General features: G+C 37.1%; 1 protein-coding gene across 1 annotated transcript in view; it reads left to right on the top strand.

Moving 5' to 3' along the window:
• The window catches only part of TRHDE (thyrotropin releasing hormone degrading enzyme), a 343309-nt gene that overhangs the window by 304245 nt on the left and 18922 nt on the right, over positions 1–20142 (top strand). The window contains exons 13-15 of the mRNA XM_058568845.1: positions 6508–6655; positions 8517–8614; positions 9065–9172. Of these exons, the coding sequence (XP_058424828.1) occupies positions 6508–6655; positions 8517–8614; positions 9065–9172 (354 nt within the window). The remainder of the gene's footprint in view (positions 1–6507; positions 6656–8516; positions 8615–9064; positions 9173–20142) is intronic.

The following is a 20142-nucleotide window of genomic DNA, read 5'->3' as shown; positions in this document are numbered from 1 at the left end:
TTGAACTCGCTGTTTGCTCACTCAGTCGGAGTTCCCCTCCCACCAGATCCACTCGGCCTGTTCTCGCACTTGCTGCAGCTGTCGTCACAGAGGCCTTCCCTGAGCACGCTGACTAAACTGTTCCCCATAATTCTCCTGTCCCTGATGTTGCTACCTTTGCCTTCAGAGCGCCTGGGGTTACACTGTGTATTCATTTGTGTTTTAGGTTTAATGTGATGGGTAAACAGATTTTAAAGGGAGGGAGAAAGAAAGCATTTCACCTTAATTCAAAGTGGTGTTTAGGGAGGCAGCCTCGTGTGGCGGAACGGGTGGGAGCGTCCTCCTCGATCCTGGCTTTGAATTCCAGTTCTGTCACTTAGGAGCCAAGTCACCTTGGCGAGCTGCTTATTTACTGTGACCTTCAGCTTCTTCATCTAGAAAACAGGCGTGATAGTGCTGATCTCGAAGTTTTTAAGGATAGTAAGCTGAAGCAAACTTGGACCATCTTTCCACAACACCGTAGCTGGTATGCAGTAAATTTCTCAATATACGATAGCTTAAAATAATTAAGTTGATAGTTTTCTAAAAAAAAAATGTTTGACTTCGGCCATATAGCTAAGGACTTTCTCCTTTTTGGGAAAATAGCTAACATCTGCTCACTCTTCCAATTAATGGCCAAACACTGACTCTGTTTCCTAGTTTCACTGAGTGCCCAGAGGACCCTCTGTGTTAAATGATGGCTGATTTCTTGAGGAATTATGTTTGCAAGTAAAGAAGCGTGTGCAGAGGAAAGGCTGGGTGTGGGGTGGTAGTGGGACTATACAGGTTGTAAAAAATTATTTCTGGATGTTTTATTTTTAATTATTAACTGTCTACTGAGGAGGGGCCTGAGAGAGCACGCATTTCACCTTGTCAGTTTACTGACTAGGAGAAAGAGCTTTCCAAGCCCTCCATCAATGTGTTGAAACACATGGAATAAAAGAACACTGTTGCTTCTAGCAGAGGAGGAAGGTGATTTGCTAACCAGAGAAAATAGAACAGAGATGTTTATACAATGCCTCTGCTTTCTCACTGGCTGTAGAGCTATTTTATTTTGGTGTAGACTAGCTTATTCAGAGCTATTGGCTAGATAGATAGCAATGGCCTTCTTATCTTCGATCATGTGTACATTAATAAACAAGATGAGCAAAAGTACTATAAATATCATTCTAATAGAATGTTCCCATCCTGCTGGATCTTTTAACTTTAGAAAATGCATAATTTAAAAAATTATGGTTTTGGTTTAAGTTTTAGTATACTTGTAAAGTGCTCCTGTTTTTAAGAACTATGACACTATGGCTGTAATTTAATTTAGTTTAAGCAATATTTATTGAGTACCTGTTTTGTACTAGATTCTACATTAGGCTATTGGAATAAAAAGATGGATAAACCCTGCTACATTTCTTTAATGATCTGAGTCCAGTGAGTGAGAAAGATAATACAATAAAATTATGATTAACATCATGATAATTATTATGAATAGAAGTATTGTCAAGGTGTTATGTGAGCCCAGAAAAGAGGTGCCTAAATCAGTGTTGGGAGAAGGCTTCCCGGAAGAGAAGGAGCAGAGGAGGAGGGGCTAGGAGAACTCTTGATTGTGCAACTTTTCACGTTCCTAGCTTTATGGGGCTACAAATAAGTAAGTAAGTCCCTTTGCACCTCTGCAGACAGCCAGTGCCTGAGTCATTCTTCACTTTCTCCAGGGACTGACCAAGTGGACCATTGGGGGACAGAGATAGCTCCCCAACGTGTTTCCTTTTTATTCTACGGTAGTCCCAGGACTAGTGGAGTTTCCAATTTCCACCATAAGGTCTTCCCTCAAAGAGCACGTAAAAGTCTTTTGATAATGAATAACAAAGAATAATAGAAAAATAGTAAACTTTTTAATTAAGCATTTCAGCAATTGCTTTAACAATCTGTGCCCTGAGGGACAGGGATAGTGCCTTCTGCCCCATCTATTGTGAAATATCTAGGCTATTTGTTGGTTTTAAATGAATATTGAACTAATGCAAATTGCAGTGTGATGCTCTGAAGAGTCTGAGGACTGTGGTTTTTACTTTTTCCTAAGTTTCAAGCACTCAGAAACCAATTGCTTTTAAAGAAAACTCACAGTAAAATAGGTTATTTGTGTACAAGCCACCCATCTCAGTAGATTCAAGAGTTAACATTCAGAACAGTTTTTAAAAAGTGGTTTTGGATCTTAGGTGAAAACAAAGCCAGCTAAGATCAGTGCATTTCAACGTCAGCTAGTATAGTCTGGTTTTAATGTCCTTCTCGTAAAAAATATTCTCTTGTATGCCTAAAGATATATTCTACTGTAAGCTCCAATAAATTGGAGGAGGTGGAGGGGAGGGTATGTGTGTGTTTGGGGGAGTGGGAGGAGGAACTGTATAGCTGCGTATGGGCGATCTTTTACCTGTTTCTTTAACTTTCCTCCTTTGTTGCTCTTCCTCATTGTCTTTTCTTCATTCCAAAATCATTTTTTATGCCAGCCCCCACCCCAACAAGTAGAGAAGATAGCTATCATCTATAACCTCTTCTTAAAATAGTAATAAAAGACACTTAGTTATACATGAAATATTCTTTAAATTTGTTAATTTTTCCCCCATTTTGTTAGCAACATTTCCTTGTGATGATGCCAATTTAAGGAAACTGTACTTCAGTGTCGGGACCCTAAGTGTGCTCCCTACTGGGCTGATTACTTTGAGCTAATGTCATTTTCCATTCACTGGATTCCACTGCATTATCAGTAGTAGTAATCACTGATATCATTACCAGCCAATTACACAAACACATATCTAAACTAGGTAACTTATTCATCAACACTCTCTCTTACAAGTCTTAATTTTGTAAAGAAGCTGATCATCCTCTTGTCCAATTGAGAGTAGCCACATATTTTGATCTACTAGACTAAATGCAAGAATATTGAATTATGTAGTAGGTAATTACTTACATATATTTGTAACAATGCAAAACGAAGACAATTTGAGTGTAATCTTTTTCTTATTCTATTTAAGAACTCCATCAGAAAACGTTAACTTCTTTAATTTGCATTTTTTTTTAATTTTTTGTTTATTGCAGTAACATTGGTTTATAACATTGTAAAAATTTCAGGTGTACATCATTGTACTTCTATTTCTGCATAGATTACATCATGTTCACCACCAAAATACTAATTACAACCCATCACCACACACATGTACCGAATTATCCCTTTCACCCTCCTCCCTCCCCGCTTCCCCTCTGGTAACCACCAATCCAATCTCTGTCCCTATGTGTTTGTTTATTGTTGTTATTATCTACTACTTAATGAAGGAAATCATATGGTATTTGACCTTCTCCCTCTGACTTATTTCACTTTGCATTATACCCTCAATGTCCATCCACGTTGTCACAAATGGCTGGATTTCATCGTTTCTTATGGCTGAGTAGTATTCCATTGTGTATATATACCACATCTTCTTTATCCATTCATCCCTTGGTGGGCACTTAGGTTGCTTCCAAGTCTTGGCTATTGTGAATAACGCTGCAATGAACACAGGGGTGCATGTACCTTTGCAAATTGGTGTTTTCAAGTTCTTTGGATAAATACCCAACAGTGGAATAGCTGTATCATATGGTAGTTCTATCCTTGCTTTTTTGAGGAATCTCCAAACTGTTTTCCATAGTGGCTGCACCAGTTTGCTCTCCCACCAGCAGTGTATGAGAACGTTAACTTCTTTAAAAGATAGACCCAGAGGCTGGCCCGGTGGACTAGCGGTTAAGTTCCACTTCAGCAGCCCAGGGTACGCCAGTTCAGATCCTGGGCGCAGACCTACTCACTGCTCATCAAGCCATGCTGAGGTGGCATCCCACGTAGAAGAGCTACAACTCTACAACTATGATACACAACTATGTACTGGCACTTTGGGGAGAAAAAAGAAAAAAGAGGAAGATTGGCAACAGATGTTAGCGCAGGGCCAATCGTACGCAAAAAAAGTAGACCCAAACGTATATTTGGATTAAACACAATACAGGTGTATTTCCTGCTCACATACTGTGGCTGGATGTGAGAACTAGTACTTGGGCATACAGTCATCCAGAGACCCAGGAAGGTTTCTGACGTACTCAATACAAGAGTTCCAAGGTAACCCTGGAAGATTCATTTCAGGGAAGAACATGGAGGAGCTCATGAGAGATGTCTATGGGCTAACCCTGGTAGTGAGGAACGTTCGTATTCTATTGGTTAGATTTTAGTCACATGACCACACCTAACTACCAAGGAAATGGGAATTACAGTCTATCCTAGGAAGTAGAGGAGAGTATGAATTTTGGTGAGCAGTTAGCAATTTTTGCCATATGGACTCAAAACAGAACTTGCTGCATTTCTCTGTTTAATGAATACTTTACTTGCCTCGTCATTATTTGGTACTTCTATCAGGCATACTTTGCTTTTATTTTCTTTGCACTATGTCAAATATCTTATAAAGCCTAGATCCAAGCCCTGTCTTTTAGACTTATATATAGTAAACCATTGAAGAATGGGGAATATAAAATTACAAAGTAGTTTTTAAAATTTTTAAACAAATAAATTATGCTCATATTATTTTAATAATTTTTGAAGATCTTTATTTAAAGACCCATGTTAGCTACTTGCTAAATGTTCTTTTTTTTAAATACGTTATCTTTCTTATTTCTTCAACAAAAGAATAATAGTTTCTAGATAAATCTTCTTCAATTCTAAAATTATATAATCCATGACATGTGGATTATATAATTTTAGAAGAGGCAAATTTATGATCACCATGCTAATTAATGTTTGGAATTAAAAGTTCAGGGGAAAACAAATTACAAAATCTGAAATACTGGAAGGTATATCTGTTTTAAGGAAAAAAACCAAATCATTGTTTTTATAAAAAATTATATTGCTTTTCAGTAGGTGACAAACCCTTGAAAGCAAAATTTAACTTTATTATTGAGATGCTACACTAGTAAAAAAGATAAAGTTCCTTATTTAATTGTTATTGTGATAGCCTAATTTCATGTTAATTCTGCAAGGATGTATAAATGGAAAGTGTACAAGAAAAGTGTCACAAATCTAAATGTAGTCTAAATCATACAAACTAGGAAATTCTAAAATTACAGGGAAATTTGGGGTTATTTTCAACATTCTTATTTATGTCAGATATTAACTGTGGTTGATCTTATATCGTGAGAGAACCAAACTCGTTAGAGTGACACATATTCTTTGTTTAATTCAAAGAAAACTGAAATACAATCTTCAGAATTGGTTTTTATTATGAATATTATAAACACAGCTCCAAGTTAATATTCATCTGTGGAGTAATTTTTGCTCATCACATTGAGTAAGGACTAAATAATCTGGCAAACTTATTTTAAGTGAAGATGAGAAAAGGCTTTCCCTCCCTGTCCACCTTCTACCAAGCACAAATAAAAAGGTCCATCTAATTTTGTGATGCTGCAAAAAAACAGTAGTGAGACGTGTAGATAAAGGAGATAACCAGGCTTTGGTTGTTTTCATATTTCCTTGTCTACTGTGTTAAAAATCTGAATTCAGTTGATTATTAATGTAAACAAAAATCCAGCAAAATATGTAGTGGCACTGTATCTTTGCGTTAGGGGCATCAGGCTAAGACTGCCTTTTAATGTACTGTGGATTGTCATCTATTTTGCTTTGACTTGCAAGAATTTTATATGCGATCTACTGGACAGTAGAGATATACACTTCTTTTGGCTTCTTTTTTGGATATACTCTCTCTAAATATTGGCAACATGTGTTCAGATAATTTTAAAAAGCTACAGTTTCATATTTTCAGAGAATCTGACACTGATCACCAAGGTGCATGGCATGTATATGGAAAGGAAAATAATAAACAGGAAGACTCTATTCTTTTAACATTTCTGTAATTTGGACTGTATTAACATTTAACTATGATTTTCATAAGTGTTATGGAAAGTAATTTTTTTAAAAAAACAGGCAGGTTTGAAAATTGCTTATATTGTAATATAGTCAAAATTGTAAGTTGCCACTTTAATTTGATCATCCTTTTGAAAACGATTTGTACTAAATATCATTACACAGAGCTACAAGAAAAGTAAAGAGAGTGCATTGAGAAACCAAAATTTCATTTCAGTAATCAATTATTTTCAATTATTGTGACCTCTGAAGAGTTTCTGTGAAGGAAAATACCTAGAGTTGATTTTATTCAAATTCCAAAAATCTTTCCTTTTTAAAAATATATATTCTGATATCTTTGTGCTCATGTAAATTTTAACTCTCCAACTCTGTGTACATTAGGGCCATTGGCATCCTAAGTAGGACTGTATTTCAAGTGAGTAATTTTATTTTAAGTATGGCTGAGTGTGGCTTCTTTATACTGTGATGAATCTTGCTTTCTGCCTTTTTATCTGCATAAGTAAAATCTTCATTTTTGCATCCTCATGTATCTTTTCTGCAGATAATTAACATTAACTTTTCTGACTATGCAGAGCTGGCTATTTGCCTCAGAATATTCCCCTGGAGGTTATCAGATACCTGGCTGAGGAGAAGGATTTTCTTCCTTGGCATGCTGCCAGCCGAGCTCTTTATCCTCTAGACAAATTACTGGACCGCATGGAGAAATACAATGTCTTCAATGTAAAAAGATATATTTTCTTCTTTCTTATTTTCAGAAGATAAACTGTTTTCTCATTATCTACTGTATTAAACTGATCCTGAGTTATTTTAGTTCCTTCTAATTTGTGTTATCATTTTGTCCTGATTTTCTGTGCAACACTGATGACAATTACTTGAAGAAGAAATTTAATACAAGCTGCTTTTTGTTATGGCCTAAAAGTGTCAGTTAAGCTTAAATGCCTCAGAATTTAAGAACAAATATACATGGCAAATCTTTAAAGTTCAAACTTACTTTCCAAGAGTTAAAGAGCTCTGTGTTCACAAAGGACTTAACCTAGCAGAGAGATCTCAAAGATCTTAACAAAATATGGACACTTTCAGTAAAGATTCTTAGTCGTTGTTTTTATCCAAAAGGGCGTAGTGAACTCAATCCACTTCCTTACTTAACAAGGATAAGATCAACATTGAGGCAAATCCCATTCATAGTTGGGTCCAAGGGGATACAGGAGAGCAGACAACAAATAATCCACATAGACAGGAAGACATGACGAACATTCCAAAATGTTACCCGAGCAGGTCTCCTGAGCCTGTGACCCGGAGCTGCCCTGCTGAGGCTGCCGAATCTAGCGTGGCGACCGTTTTGGGTAAGATTAGGGTTAAGTGCTGCTGAGGAGCTTTTGGTCACTAAACGTCTTATCACCAGTGAGGCTTTGCGATGAGAATACGTCTCTGTGCCGCCCATCACCTTTGAGCACTATTTATTTTTCTTCACTTATTTTATAAGTCTGCCTTCTTGTCTTATAAAATCGTTCTATTTCTTATGACATCCTGGCTCTGCTAATTAACTACACGTTTGGAATTACTTGAGGTTAGACTGCCATGACATGAAATCTGTTTATTGGAGCCATCTGCATTGCCTGATGGCCATCAGAGTTGCTTCTTTTCATCTTACGCTAGACCTACATGGAAGCACCTCTGTTTTTTGAAAATGGGAATAATCCTGGCTTGGCTGTTTTTCGTTCTTAGTATTGTCTAAGCCCTTACAGTGGACATTCTGAGAAATGTGTTGTTACAGTTATGGTATAATTTTTATGTACTAGGGGAAGACTTATTATACTTTTCTTTTCTCATTAACACAGAGACACTGCAATATTAAACTTCTGTAAAAGTAAAATACATTTTTGTATATATTTGTACTGTGGAAGAGTATATCGTGTCAGACACCTCAATTTCAGTAAAAGTTAAGAAGTGCTTTTACTATAATTTCTGTGCTCTCATTCCTTTGACAAAATTCAAGGACCACGTTACAGTGAGGAGCGCATATCTTACATTGCTACTGATATTTAAGTATATCCTTAGCTGAATGATTGCTGACTCTGAAATACCATTCTAGTGAGGAGTGTTCTGTGTACCTCAGGTTCAACAATGTTGGGCTACTGGCTGGGCCTACATAACAGTTTTGTATTAAATATCCTCTATTGACATAAACCACATAAATATTAGATGCTCATTTTCATGAACTGTATCTACATACATTTGTGTGTATGTATGCAGGGCTATCGTTGTCAATATGCCTCAGTTTTCTTGTTTTGCTACAAAAATTGTCATCAGAAATATTTAATAGTGCAAATTTCTTAATCTTTCAATAGGAAGTAAAGAGTAGACCTCCATCATTGCAATTGTATTTCATCCTTATTTTCTATATTTGAAATACTAAGTTGAATAAAATTATAATAGAGCATTACCATGCCCACAATTTTACTGATATTTTAAAGCAGGTACATTTAGAAAAGATTTTAATTTTATTATGTAATTTTAGTGATCAGCACCATGGCAAGGTTGGAAACTGACATTATCTTTATTTCCCTTACCTCCTATTTAGGAATATATTTTAAAGCAAGTTGCAACAACGTACATGAAGCTTGGATGGCCAAAAAATAATTTTAACGGATCTCTTGTTGAAACATCCTACCAACATGAGTACTGTTTGATTTCCTTGCTGGCTTCCTCCCCCAGAGTTGTGCAGTGACGGGTTCTAGCACACTGTGGTGTTAGCAGCGTGAGGCGTCTTCCTCTCACTCTGGTCTTCCATTTCCCCTCCTGGAGAGGGCTGTGGCTGGGTGGCACCGTTCCTCCCGCCTGGCCTGGGAACACAGGCATTTCATGCCTGTGTTTTAATTTAAGATCTACCTTTATTGGTAATGTTGAGACCTGAACCCGTGCCCCTCAGGTAGTACTGTTTCCAGAGAAGACGTTTAGCATGCTTAACTGTTCTACTCTGCTTAACTCTTACTCAGCAAAGTAGATTTTCTGTATTTGAAAACTATTTTGTGCTAATTATGTACTTATCTACTGTAATGTAATGAGTTACCTTTTCTCCCCAGATATTAGCACTGCTTTTTAATTTTTTTTCCTTGTGATGACACCTAGAGAACTACGTAGAGAAGTTATAATGCTGGCATGCAGTTTTGGCAACAAGCACTGTCACCAACAGGCATCAACACTTATTTCAGACTGGATTTCCAGCAACAGGAACAGGTGAGTTGAGCCACGTCCTGTGTTTCTGATATGATTTAATCCTGTCAGGTTCTCAATGGATGCATTCCATTTATCAAGTGGAGAAAAACAAGACAAGAAAAAAACACCGAGAAACTTTGTTTCAGGTTCACAGCTTAAAAGGCAACAGCATGAAAGCCACAGTACACTTATCTTTGGAATGTTTCATCAAGTTTTAAACTAACTTTCTTCATCTAGGCCCTTATTCTTTATACATAAGGTGTCAACATATTTCGAATTTTGATAGCTTTGCTATCCCATGAGAACAAAATAATTAAATTTAGGCCAGACTCTAAGGTTCTTTAAACAAAGTTTGTGGTATTTATTCATAAAACTACTGTGAGCATATGATATCAATAAAGTAGCATAACAAATGTTAATATTAAAAACTAAAAACAAGAAGGTTATGAAAAAGGTCTTTACTCTTTTAGTGACCCTTGACAGAGACCTTAAACTTGTATCTTATCTTGGAATTTCACAGTATGGTATTTTAATACATAATGTGAGGTTAAAATTATTTAATAGAATTCCTTTTGATAAAAAATATTATACTAAATGTCACTCATTAATGTTAATGAAAAGAATATTAAACATAAACAAAATCAAAAATCAGTGATCTTCTTACTACAGTTTTTTAAACCTTCTTAGGTGTCTTTGTATTGCCAAGGACCTTTACGTTCCGTTTCTTCTCACACTTTGGGCGGTTGACGGTCACTCCTCTCTGGGCTTTGGCACCGTGTTGAGGAGAGTCCCACCGGAAGCGTGAGAAGCTGGGGGCAGTTTGTTCAGATGGTTCTAGTTCACATGCACAGGGGGCTCGTCCATGATATGAGGAGTTGAGGTGACCCGTGGGCAACAGAGAAAGTGACTTGTTCTGAATGAACACAGAGAACCACAGACAGCGTAACCTACTTATGGAACAAATCAGTATTTGTCTTGTTGAGGGTTATTTAGGTTTAAATTTAGTGTCTAACTGACCCCAGATCAAATGGTAGCTCCCCTGTTTTAAAGATCTGTGTGGGAAATCTTTCACTGCACGATTTAGTCATTTGTCACTTAGCTTCTCTAGTATTTCCTGTTTGCCCTTTAAGTTAATGGTTTCTGGTCTTATACTGAGCTAAGAAGGAAAATATTTTATCACTGTCATCTCTCAATTGATTCATCATATACTTGAAGACAGTGATGAAATCTGTCATCAGTCTCCTCTAGAACTAAAGCATCCTCATTATTTAAACTTTTACTAATAGTTATACTTTTTGCTAAGCCTTCTCAACTGTTTCATTAGACTTAAAATTATTATACAAATTTTCTCCCTGTTTTTTACCACCTTCTTCAATTCTACCACATATGACTAGGCTGTGAAAACATAAACATTTTCCAAAATCAATACTTTCAAATTTTATTAAGATACATAATCATATACACATATGAGAAAAAAAGTGAAATATATTATTTAAAGATTGTGGTCTCTACTTCCCTCCCTTTTGTTTTTTGATTATTTGTTTGTTTGTTTGATTTTGACACAGACACATGCCTTTTCTCAGAGCTAGTAGTTGCTTTTTAACCCTTTAATGAATTTACCCATGTTAACATACATTCTTATCATTTTATTAAAATTGGACTTACGCCATTGCATTACCATAATTTTTCGAGTGAGTATTCAAACCTAATATCACTTCCTACATTTAAATCACTTCCTGCATTTAAAAATATAGCTATTGGGAAAATGCTATTTTTAAAATAATTCATTTACTTAACAAAATTTTATTGAACAATTCTCAATACCAGTTGGTAGCCAGAGAGCAAAGAGAAGAGGGGGAGCTCAAAATTATAGAAGATACAGCTCTGTAAACAAATAATTGTGCTTGAAGAAGAACTCAACCCAGGACAGGATGTGAACACGAGGAAGGAGGAGTTCCTGCCGTGGAGGACGGCAGGACGCTGTTAGGCGGACAAGGCGGACTGCAGGCAGGGCGAGGCATGTGTGAGCGTGGAAGGTGGGCGGATGGGGGTGCTAGGCAGAAGGAAGGTACGTGGTCTGATGTTTAGTTTAGTGCATGTAGTAATTTTTGGCTTGTGAATTGGAACAATCCATCACTTCCATAATTCCCTTAAAAACAAGTTTCATATATAAGGTGTCAGCTCATTTCAGTTTTGATAACTCTGCCATTATTCACGGTAAAATAAGGAAATTTGGGCCTGATACTTTAAGGTGCTTTTGTTATTTTCTTCACTCTTTTTTTATATTCTACTGCTTTGCTTTCTTTTGTAGCTGGGCAAATCAACATGCTAAGTGAAACTAACTCTGTGTTTACCAAGATTTGCTCAGCCAACCATGTGACATGCCCAGCATTCACAATGACCTCCTGCAGTGAGGGCACATGGTACCCACTGAGCTGCCCGTGTGTGAAGATCAGAGGTTTAATCTATATTTTTTGGATAGCAGCTTAATAGTAAAACAATAACGCAATCCTGTAGTTGGTGCTGAGTTTAACTTTCTTAAAATGAGTCAATGAAGGGGAGAGCAAGGTTTCTTTTTAAATTACCTTGAAGCAACAGATCAGTCAGCTTTGTTTGCTTGTTTTTGTTTAACTGGAAGCATAAAAACCATCTGAAAAAAACCTCCAGAGGTAATGTAGTAGTACACTTATAAAATATTTTGGGAGATGCTGTATATTTATGCTAATAAATCTAATAGAGAGTGTGTCATGGAATTAGCAGGGATTGCAAATCTTTGGGATGCTGTGCTACAGATAGCCTAGTCTTGATATGCTGGGGAGATAGGTTGAAGCAGTGACATTGGATTCAGGAGAATGGAATGAATGCGCAAGTTGGTGCAGGATAGGGTAATGGAATCAAAAAGTGCAATGAAAACCTAGAGATGGTAGCAGCAGAGAGAAAAATTCAAAAATTACAGTGGATGATAAATTGAATGAGTTGACATTCTGATCCCTGTTAAAATATTCAAATGCTACAGTTTGTAGAATGGTAATCGTGATGGCATTCAGGAAAACAGATTGAGCTACACTCAGGTCTTGTTAGGCTGCCATGTGGGGACTAAGTTCAGCAGAACGCCACATTTGAGAAAAGAGACAAATTGCCCAGCATTTGATAGAAAACGATACAAACGATAAAAAGATCTTGAAAGGATGAGCTATGAGACGAGGTTCTGAGACCTGAAAATTTCACTCTAAAAAACAAGATGTAGAAAAGACGATAGCCTTTTTGTGTGTATGAAAGGCAGAATGAAAGGGACAAAAATTGGTTTCTTTCATTGGTTAGTGCAGACAAATAAGAAACAATTGGCCGAAGCTTTACTGAGTAAAATAAAGCAAATATATTATTACTGCAGATGAATTATTATTTGTGAATCTCTGTACTAAAACACTATTAAGATTGTAGAATTAACTATACAGAGATCACAATATAGCAATATGGGATTTTGTCTGAATAAAAAATTTAACCTGAAATTAAATGTGTCCACAATAACACAACCTCTTAATTGTGTGATAATGTATTATTTTTCAAATAATGTTAAAATGTACAATTTAAAGCTTTGAGGGAATACAGAGTGAAGATTTAAAATATTTAATTAAAAAAAATTCTTCAATAGATGTGATATCTATTCCCTAACATAACTGGTATTGTCACTCTACTTAAAAAATACCCTGAAACAGCAGAGTACCTTGCACATTGCAGGAAATCAAAAATGTGTATTGAACTGAAGTGAATTGGAAATTCATTTTGAAATTGAAAAAATTAAAGCATTCCACAATAAAAATTACAAGCAGAGGAGCATCTCTGAAACTTGCAGCATACAGAGTACATAGGCTTCACTATTCATGCAATTATTTACATTGTTACTAATATTACTGCCTTTAATGATGATAATCTTAATGAAAACTATATTTACTTTATTGAGTGCTTATTACATTTCAGGCATTGGGCTAACTGCTTTTGGTGCATGATCTCATAGTTTTTATTTTCATTTTTACAGAAGACAAATCCAAAACTCACAAAGGTTATGTAACTTGCCAAGATTCTATACTAATAGGCAGTGGATCTAGGCTTCCACCCCCAACCTGCCTGCCTTCTACCCCTACTGCATGTGAGCAGGTGGTGGTATATCAAATTACCATATACCAGTAATATATGTGTGTTCAAAAAAGATAAAAAACAAACAAACATACAAAAAGACACCCAACAGGTCACAAGTATTCTCTGCAGTGAGTATAAGCAGTAGTTTTATGCGAGTTGTGCCACACGGCGTAAGCCTGTGGTTCCGAGAATCTGATCGTGCGTAAGAATCACTGGGGGGACTTGTGAAACAGTTTGCTGGCCCACCCCCAGAGTTCTGATTCAGTAGGTGGAAGGCAGCCCAGGAATTTGTACTTATAACAAATTCCCAGGTGATGCTGATGCTGTTGCTGTGGGTCCAGGGACCACACTGTGGGAACCACTGGTGTAGGGAGAATTTATTGTCTTCAGAGTCAGAGACACCTGGGACCAGATTGCTCTGTTCCGCTAAATGACCTAAGGAGAGTCACTTGGTTTCATCATCTAAAAATTGGCCATAATATTACCAACCAGATAAGTCATGAGAGTTATATAGGAGACTGCCTATATAATATCTAACCCTCGTAGGAAATCATAAAACATTAACCATCTTTGGAGTTGCCCTCTGCTTGTTTTGACCACCCTTGTGTAGTGGCTGGTGTGAATTTTAGGTGGAGAAGGTGGGAACACTAACATTTATAGAATGCCTTCAATATTAGACCTACCCTCTGTAAGTTTTGAGGATATAAGGATGTGAGCTGTAGCATGAGATATAAAGCAAAATATGACCACAGAGGTTCTCTGTTCGGAGCAGCGGGACCCTTGCCCTTTCCCTGCTTTGGAAGTACCACCTGTCTTAGCCTGCAGGTTCTGTGACTGTCTCCTCCCTGCTCCCCTCGGTCAGCTGCTGATGGCACACTGCTCTCCATCAGTCACAGCCCATTTTCTCTCGTAGTGTAAAGAGTGCAGGTAAGCTCTTTTCCTTTGTGTCTGCTCCCCGTCCATCCAAGTTTGCCTTTCTTACATGAGAACATAAAAGTGGAGGGAGAGAGGGCTCTTTCCAGTGTGGTCTGCATATGTCTGGTCCAGAAACCTCATGTTTTCTTCCCCTAGAACCTGCATCCTAACTTATTGTCTCTGTTTCCAAGTTATTGTGGGTCTGTTCCCTCCATTCTTCACACTGCTTTTGTATTCTTCTTACTGTAAATTGGTCTACTGTAAATTTTCCTAGGCTAAAGTTGTGCCAGCCAGACCTGCCCTTTCAGTGCTCAGTTACCAGCAAGGCGCTGTGCAGACAAGTGAAGGCAGCAGGGTATCTGTATGGAAGAGGAAAGGACAGGGCTGCCCGAACCTCCAGGGAGCTGAAGGGAACAATTGCTCCTGGTTCATCCGTAGACAGCTGTGGCCTTAAACAAGCAGTCACCATCTCCAAATCTCAACCTTGTTTCTAAACGAGGCTGTTGCTTCCAAGTCTCCGGGGTGTACATCAGCTCTAATAGTCCAAAATTCAACACTCACTGGGCATGAACACAAATCGTACAGTTTCCTCACAATCTGCCCACTTTGGGTTCTCTTTTGATTGTACATTCCTTTATCCATGTCTTGAGTAAGTGTGTATTGAGCAGCTACAAAGTGTCCGTCACCATGCTAGACACTTGGAAGGCAACATTCCTTTATTCAACTACTGCCAGCCCCGGTTACTTGTCTGGCCCTGAGAATGTATAGTTTGTGCCTTTAGACACACCCTGAAGATTAATAGATGGGAGAGTGTAGCAGGGAGGCAGAAGTTGTTCAAAATAATCACACAACGCTAAAAACAAAACTCAGACATTGACCACCAGTGAGAGATGAGTGGTATTCCGAGAGACTGTCATACAGGGATTTGACCGGATCAGGGAGATCAGGAAAACTTCTGGCTCTAAGAGCTCATGATGGGAATGAAGAGAACGGACATGTGTGAGCATGGTTGGGGAAGAAGGTGTGACAGGAGTTAACGGTTGTTTGGTATGAAGCATAAGAGAAAGGATGGCATTAATGACAATTCACTAGAATAATCCTACAGGGGTCAGACTTTTATGCATATGAACTGCTTAAAAAGACATTTTTAAGGCTATATCTAAAACTCGCCATCATACTTTTAAATAATTGCAAGGATTTAACTTTCAGCATATTGTAAATAGACAGTTTTTCAATAAGATTCTTTCAAGACCTCTAAATGTATCAAATAGAATTGAAACACCATAGCCATTTTATACTCACTATTAACCATTTAAAAATGTGATTAAGTTCTTATTTAATAGTCAAAAATTTTATATTATTCTTTTCTCCTCGCTCAAATTGTTTTCTAATATAAAATATTTTTGCTTGAAAAAATCTTTTTTGGATCACACTATCATACTTTTCTGCAATAAAAAATACATACATACAACACATGCAGACACGTAATGTTTTTATGTCATCATAAAACTCTGTGCTAAATTTTTAAGTTTTCATTGCAATTGTTACTTGTACATAATTGATCAACATAAATACATTGCAAACTGATAACTAATTTCCAAATATAAAAGTAAAAATTGTTAAATATAAAGGTAAAAAATGAGATTGGCTTTTCTTTTCCAATTAGTTGTTATATTCACAGATAAATATTACTCACTGCTAGAATGAGAAAAGTTTCACTATCAATTTTGTTCATATTTTTATGTTAAAGTGCTGAGAAATCTTATACATAAAAATAAATAGTTGGGCATGGAAGGTGTTTTGTTGTAGCAATGAGACAATTTTTCAAAATCTTTCCAAGTTCTCTGCTAAAAATCACATAGTAATCTAAAAAATGGTTTATAAAAATATAAAAAATAAAAATTTTTTTCCTCAAAATTTTTAGATTATCACCTGACAACTTGATTAGGTCCTTCTTCAAATTTTATGAAAGCAAAGAATTTAAAAAGTTGAAGACTCATTTTCTAGGTATCAATACCAATATTTAGGATTTTCTCTTTATTTGGTATGGCAGTGCAACGCACCCCAGAAGATGCAAGATGAGTGAAGGAGAAAGGGAGAGACAGTGGGGGAAGGGCGGTTCTGGAGAGAGAAGCCTCCAACTGAAGGGTCAGTAGGTGGGAGCTGACGGCCTGACGCTGCCACGGCCTCGGGCACTCCCTGAACAGGCTTCCCTTAGCCCCAGAGGTACCAACAGCTCATGCTGAAGACAGCCGCCCTAGGACGGGAGTGGACGTGGAAAGAATGAGAGGTGGATGAAATTGCCAGGGAGAGAATATAGTGTAAGGAGAGGGCTCAAGGCTAAGAACTGGGAAATCGCAGCTTTGAATAGCTGAGTGTAAGGAGCTGTGGCCCTTGAAGGTTAACGTTGACAGCGCATTCTGAAAGTTGTTTTATTCCACCTACCAGTTTTCATATATTTTGTCATTTATTATTAATCCTTTCCACTATAAATACAAAAAATTTTATCTATATATTTAACGTTCTAGATGTATCCATAGATATAGATATGTAGAAACGGTATATAGGCTGAGTTTACGTCTGAAATTTATTCTTTTACATAGATGTCCCCAGGAACCTTATGCAATTCCTAATTTTACTTTAACTCATTTCCCATTAAAAACACAGCTACTTGCACTTTATTTTGCATTAGAAAATAAGCAGTTTATATCTTAGCTTCAAAATAGTTTTCATAATTTTCTCACCTGTGTTTGAATATTTTACTCAAAGCGTTATTTTACTACATTAGCCAATACTGCCTTTACAAGTCATGTATCGCTCTACCTCCTGCCCACACCTGGCATAGACACTGCTTTTTTTTCTTTGGAATATCAGAAATTATTTAATTTTTAATGTCGAAGAGTTTAGGAAGGATACTGTAAAAGGTGGTTATATTGTCAGTGAGTTATGTTAAGTAGCTCAGAACAGATTGACCCGTATTTCACTTGTGGGTGAGGTAATGCAGCGTCCTGCGCTGCAGTTTGTGGAGCTGGTTCCTTGTTTCACACTGTGCACAGCGAGGACACCACTAGCAGAGGACTCCATGCACGCTGTGTGTAAATTCCACCCTCGATGTCCTTCATTCCAGACTACTGAGGGGACGGGAGCAGACAGAGTGAGTTGCTCAGTTGAATGTTTGTAACGCAGATTTAAAAAGTATTTTCAGCTAGTTTCCCCGAGTGCAAAACTTGAGAGCACATATTTTTTTTTTACTTTTACCATATGCTTGGAAAAAAACCTTAAGGGTTTTCACCTTCCTTACATCACTTTTCTGCCCTAGGAATTTTATATTTCAGTAGTTACGGCCATCACCTCCTTGTGAATTGTTGTCTGCATGACTCCAGCCTAGAGACTTAGGAATTGCACATGAGAATCTTTAAAGCAGAAAGTGGTATGGGAATCTCTGGAATAACTCACAGTTACCATCAAAATCATCATCATCACTGACATCTTCTTATTGATTTATCTCTCTGTAGTTCTTTAAAGCTAAAAAGTAAAATCTTGAACATGCTGCTTCTCCCATGGTGACAGATATGGTGCTGCAGGGCCAGGGTCACCCGTCCGCATGTGAGTAAGGAGATATCTGCTTAATAGTCAACTTGGTTTTTAACTTTCAGCTCTATTTCTAAACTAAAGTATTATTACACATTTCTCCCATAGTAAAGTCTCTTAATTTAATTAATCAGTATCAATTCAGACTCTTACAGTACTTGATTCGGGTACCAAATAACCCTGTCTAGGACATTGTGCTCAGAAGCACAGGGTGGGGATCCAGTGTGGAGCACAGGATGGTTTCTGCCTTCCTGAAGCTGACAGTCCAGTGGGGTAGACCGAGGCTCATCAGACATCACACAGATACCGTAAGATTTTCACTGTATTGAGAATCCAGAGGGGAGCTTTACAAGAAGAGGACAATTGGACCTGTCAGTGCAGTTGACATTCCTGCAGAGTGACAACCGACCTGAGGCCTAGGGGAAGACACGCGGTCACTAGGCAGAGAGGAAAGGAGGTGGAAGCAGGAGGAACACTGCACGAGCATGGCCTTCCTCCTCAACATCGCTTCTCAAGGTTAAATCTCGGTACTTTCAAAAAGTTTAGCTGATGGGGCAGAATCTGTACTGACCCAAGAACATCCTCTGGAGTTTTGTAATTGTTTTTTCAGTTAATCAGTTTGCTTTGTTTTTATTTGCTGAGAAGAGCAAAAATCCCCGTTGATTGATTATGCTCCTTCATCAAATCTTTAGGGGATCTCTATTCTAGGATTAGAGTATGTTACCAAACAAAAGTGTTTTGGAAAAGCTATACAGACAAAAAATAATATATGAAATGCAGTAAGTGTGCTTGCTTTCTGAATTAATCCCATTGTGAATTCCTTTGTAAACTGGAAATCCTTTTCACCAGCGGTAATAACTGCCTGACTTAGCATTTGGAGAAGCAAGGGTCGTATATTAGGATTACACCTGAGTGTAGAAGAGGACTTGATTCTCTCTCTTACCCCTAAATGCCTCTGGAATCCCACTGCAAGTGCCACTTTTCCTCACTATTGGGAGAATTCAATACATGCTAGCTCAGTTCTGTCCATTGTGGGATAAATATTTGACTGAATGACCTACTTGAGAGACTAACTAATCTAGATGTATTTTTAATTTACTTTTTGGTGTAGCAGGGACTTTAATTGCCTTGAGAGCTAATATAATTCCAGTAAGCACATATTTCTATTCATTTTCTTATAGTCACATTTAGTTTGCAATCTAAATGCATTAATGATTTTATATTCTACTTTAAAATGCAGAAATAATCATACACTTATTTTCCTTATTCCAACACTTTTGGCTTTTTCCTGACATTTTACTTTTTTAAGAAATTGTGTTGCTAGCCATGCAGAGAGGCAAATAGTCAATAATGTTTTTTCAAGGTATTTTAATTTTTACAGAAGTATGCTTTTGAAGGTGACTTGACTTAATTTAACTTTTTTTTCTTTTCAGTATAATTGGTTTTTCCTTCATTTCTGCCAATAGTAATTCTCCTATCATGCTAGTATTGCTTGTCTAATATACCAATTTCAGGCATAACACTATTGAACTTTTGTGTCATCTATGAAAAGATATGCCTATTGATTAGTTATAGAATAGCTCTATTTTAACTGCCTGCCTGTTTATCACAGCACAAGTGCTGAATGAATATAGATTTACATGGACCACACAGGGGGCAATACTGATTAGACTTACAGTAGTAATCATTATTATTTACTAAGCCAGAGCTGAAGCACCAATAAAAATATTTGCAGCTTCCAAAACACATTTACTTACTCACGGAGAGTAGATTATACTGATGGACTCAGATTCATCGAGTATAAGGTTTATTGCAACTACTGCCAACTACTATAAAAAAGAAATTTCCTCCACCTTTTCCCAAAATAACATAAGCTTTGCTGTTAGCACTGAGAAGATTCCTTCAGCAACATCAACAACATTTCCTTTCTGTTTATTTTCCCCCTTGTGATTAAGACAGAACTGATTCCATACATGTAATTCATTTTATTTCAAAATGAAAATGAAAATAATTCCTATTAGTCTTCTTTCTAATGATGATAACATTTACTTAACATTGTGATAATGTTGATGAAAAATATTCCAGAAGCATCAAATATTGTTTTGTAATACATATATCTTAAAGTATCTGAAAGTGAGAAAGAACTCTGATGACTTGTAATTTCTTGACAATAACAGGAAGAAGAAAAGCCCATGCACACACTGTCATGGGTTGAATAGTGGCCTCTAAAAGCTATGTCCAAACCCTAAACCGTATCTGTGATGTGACCTTATCTGGAAATAGAGTCTTTGCAGATGTAATTAAATTAAGGATTTGAGATGAGACCACATGGATTTAGGGTGAGCTGT

The sequence above is a fragment of the Diceros bicornis genome, chromosome 25, assembly GCF_020826845.1.
Source record: "Diceros bicornis minor isolate mBicDic1 chromosome 25, mDicBic1.mat.cur, whole genome shotgun sequence".
Lineage (NCBI taxonomy): Eukaryota > Metazoa > Chordata > Mammalia > Perissodactyla > Rhinocerotidae > Diceros > Diceros bicornis.
Note: the sequence above shows the minus strand (reverse complement) of the source record. Positions and strands in the feature narration are given on the sequence as shown.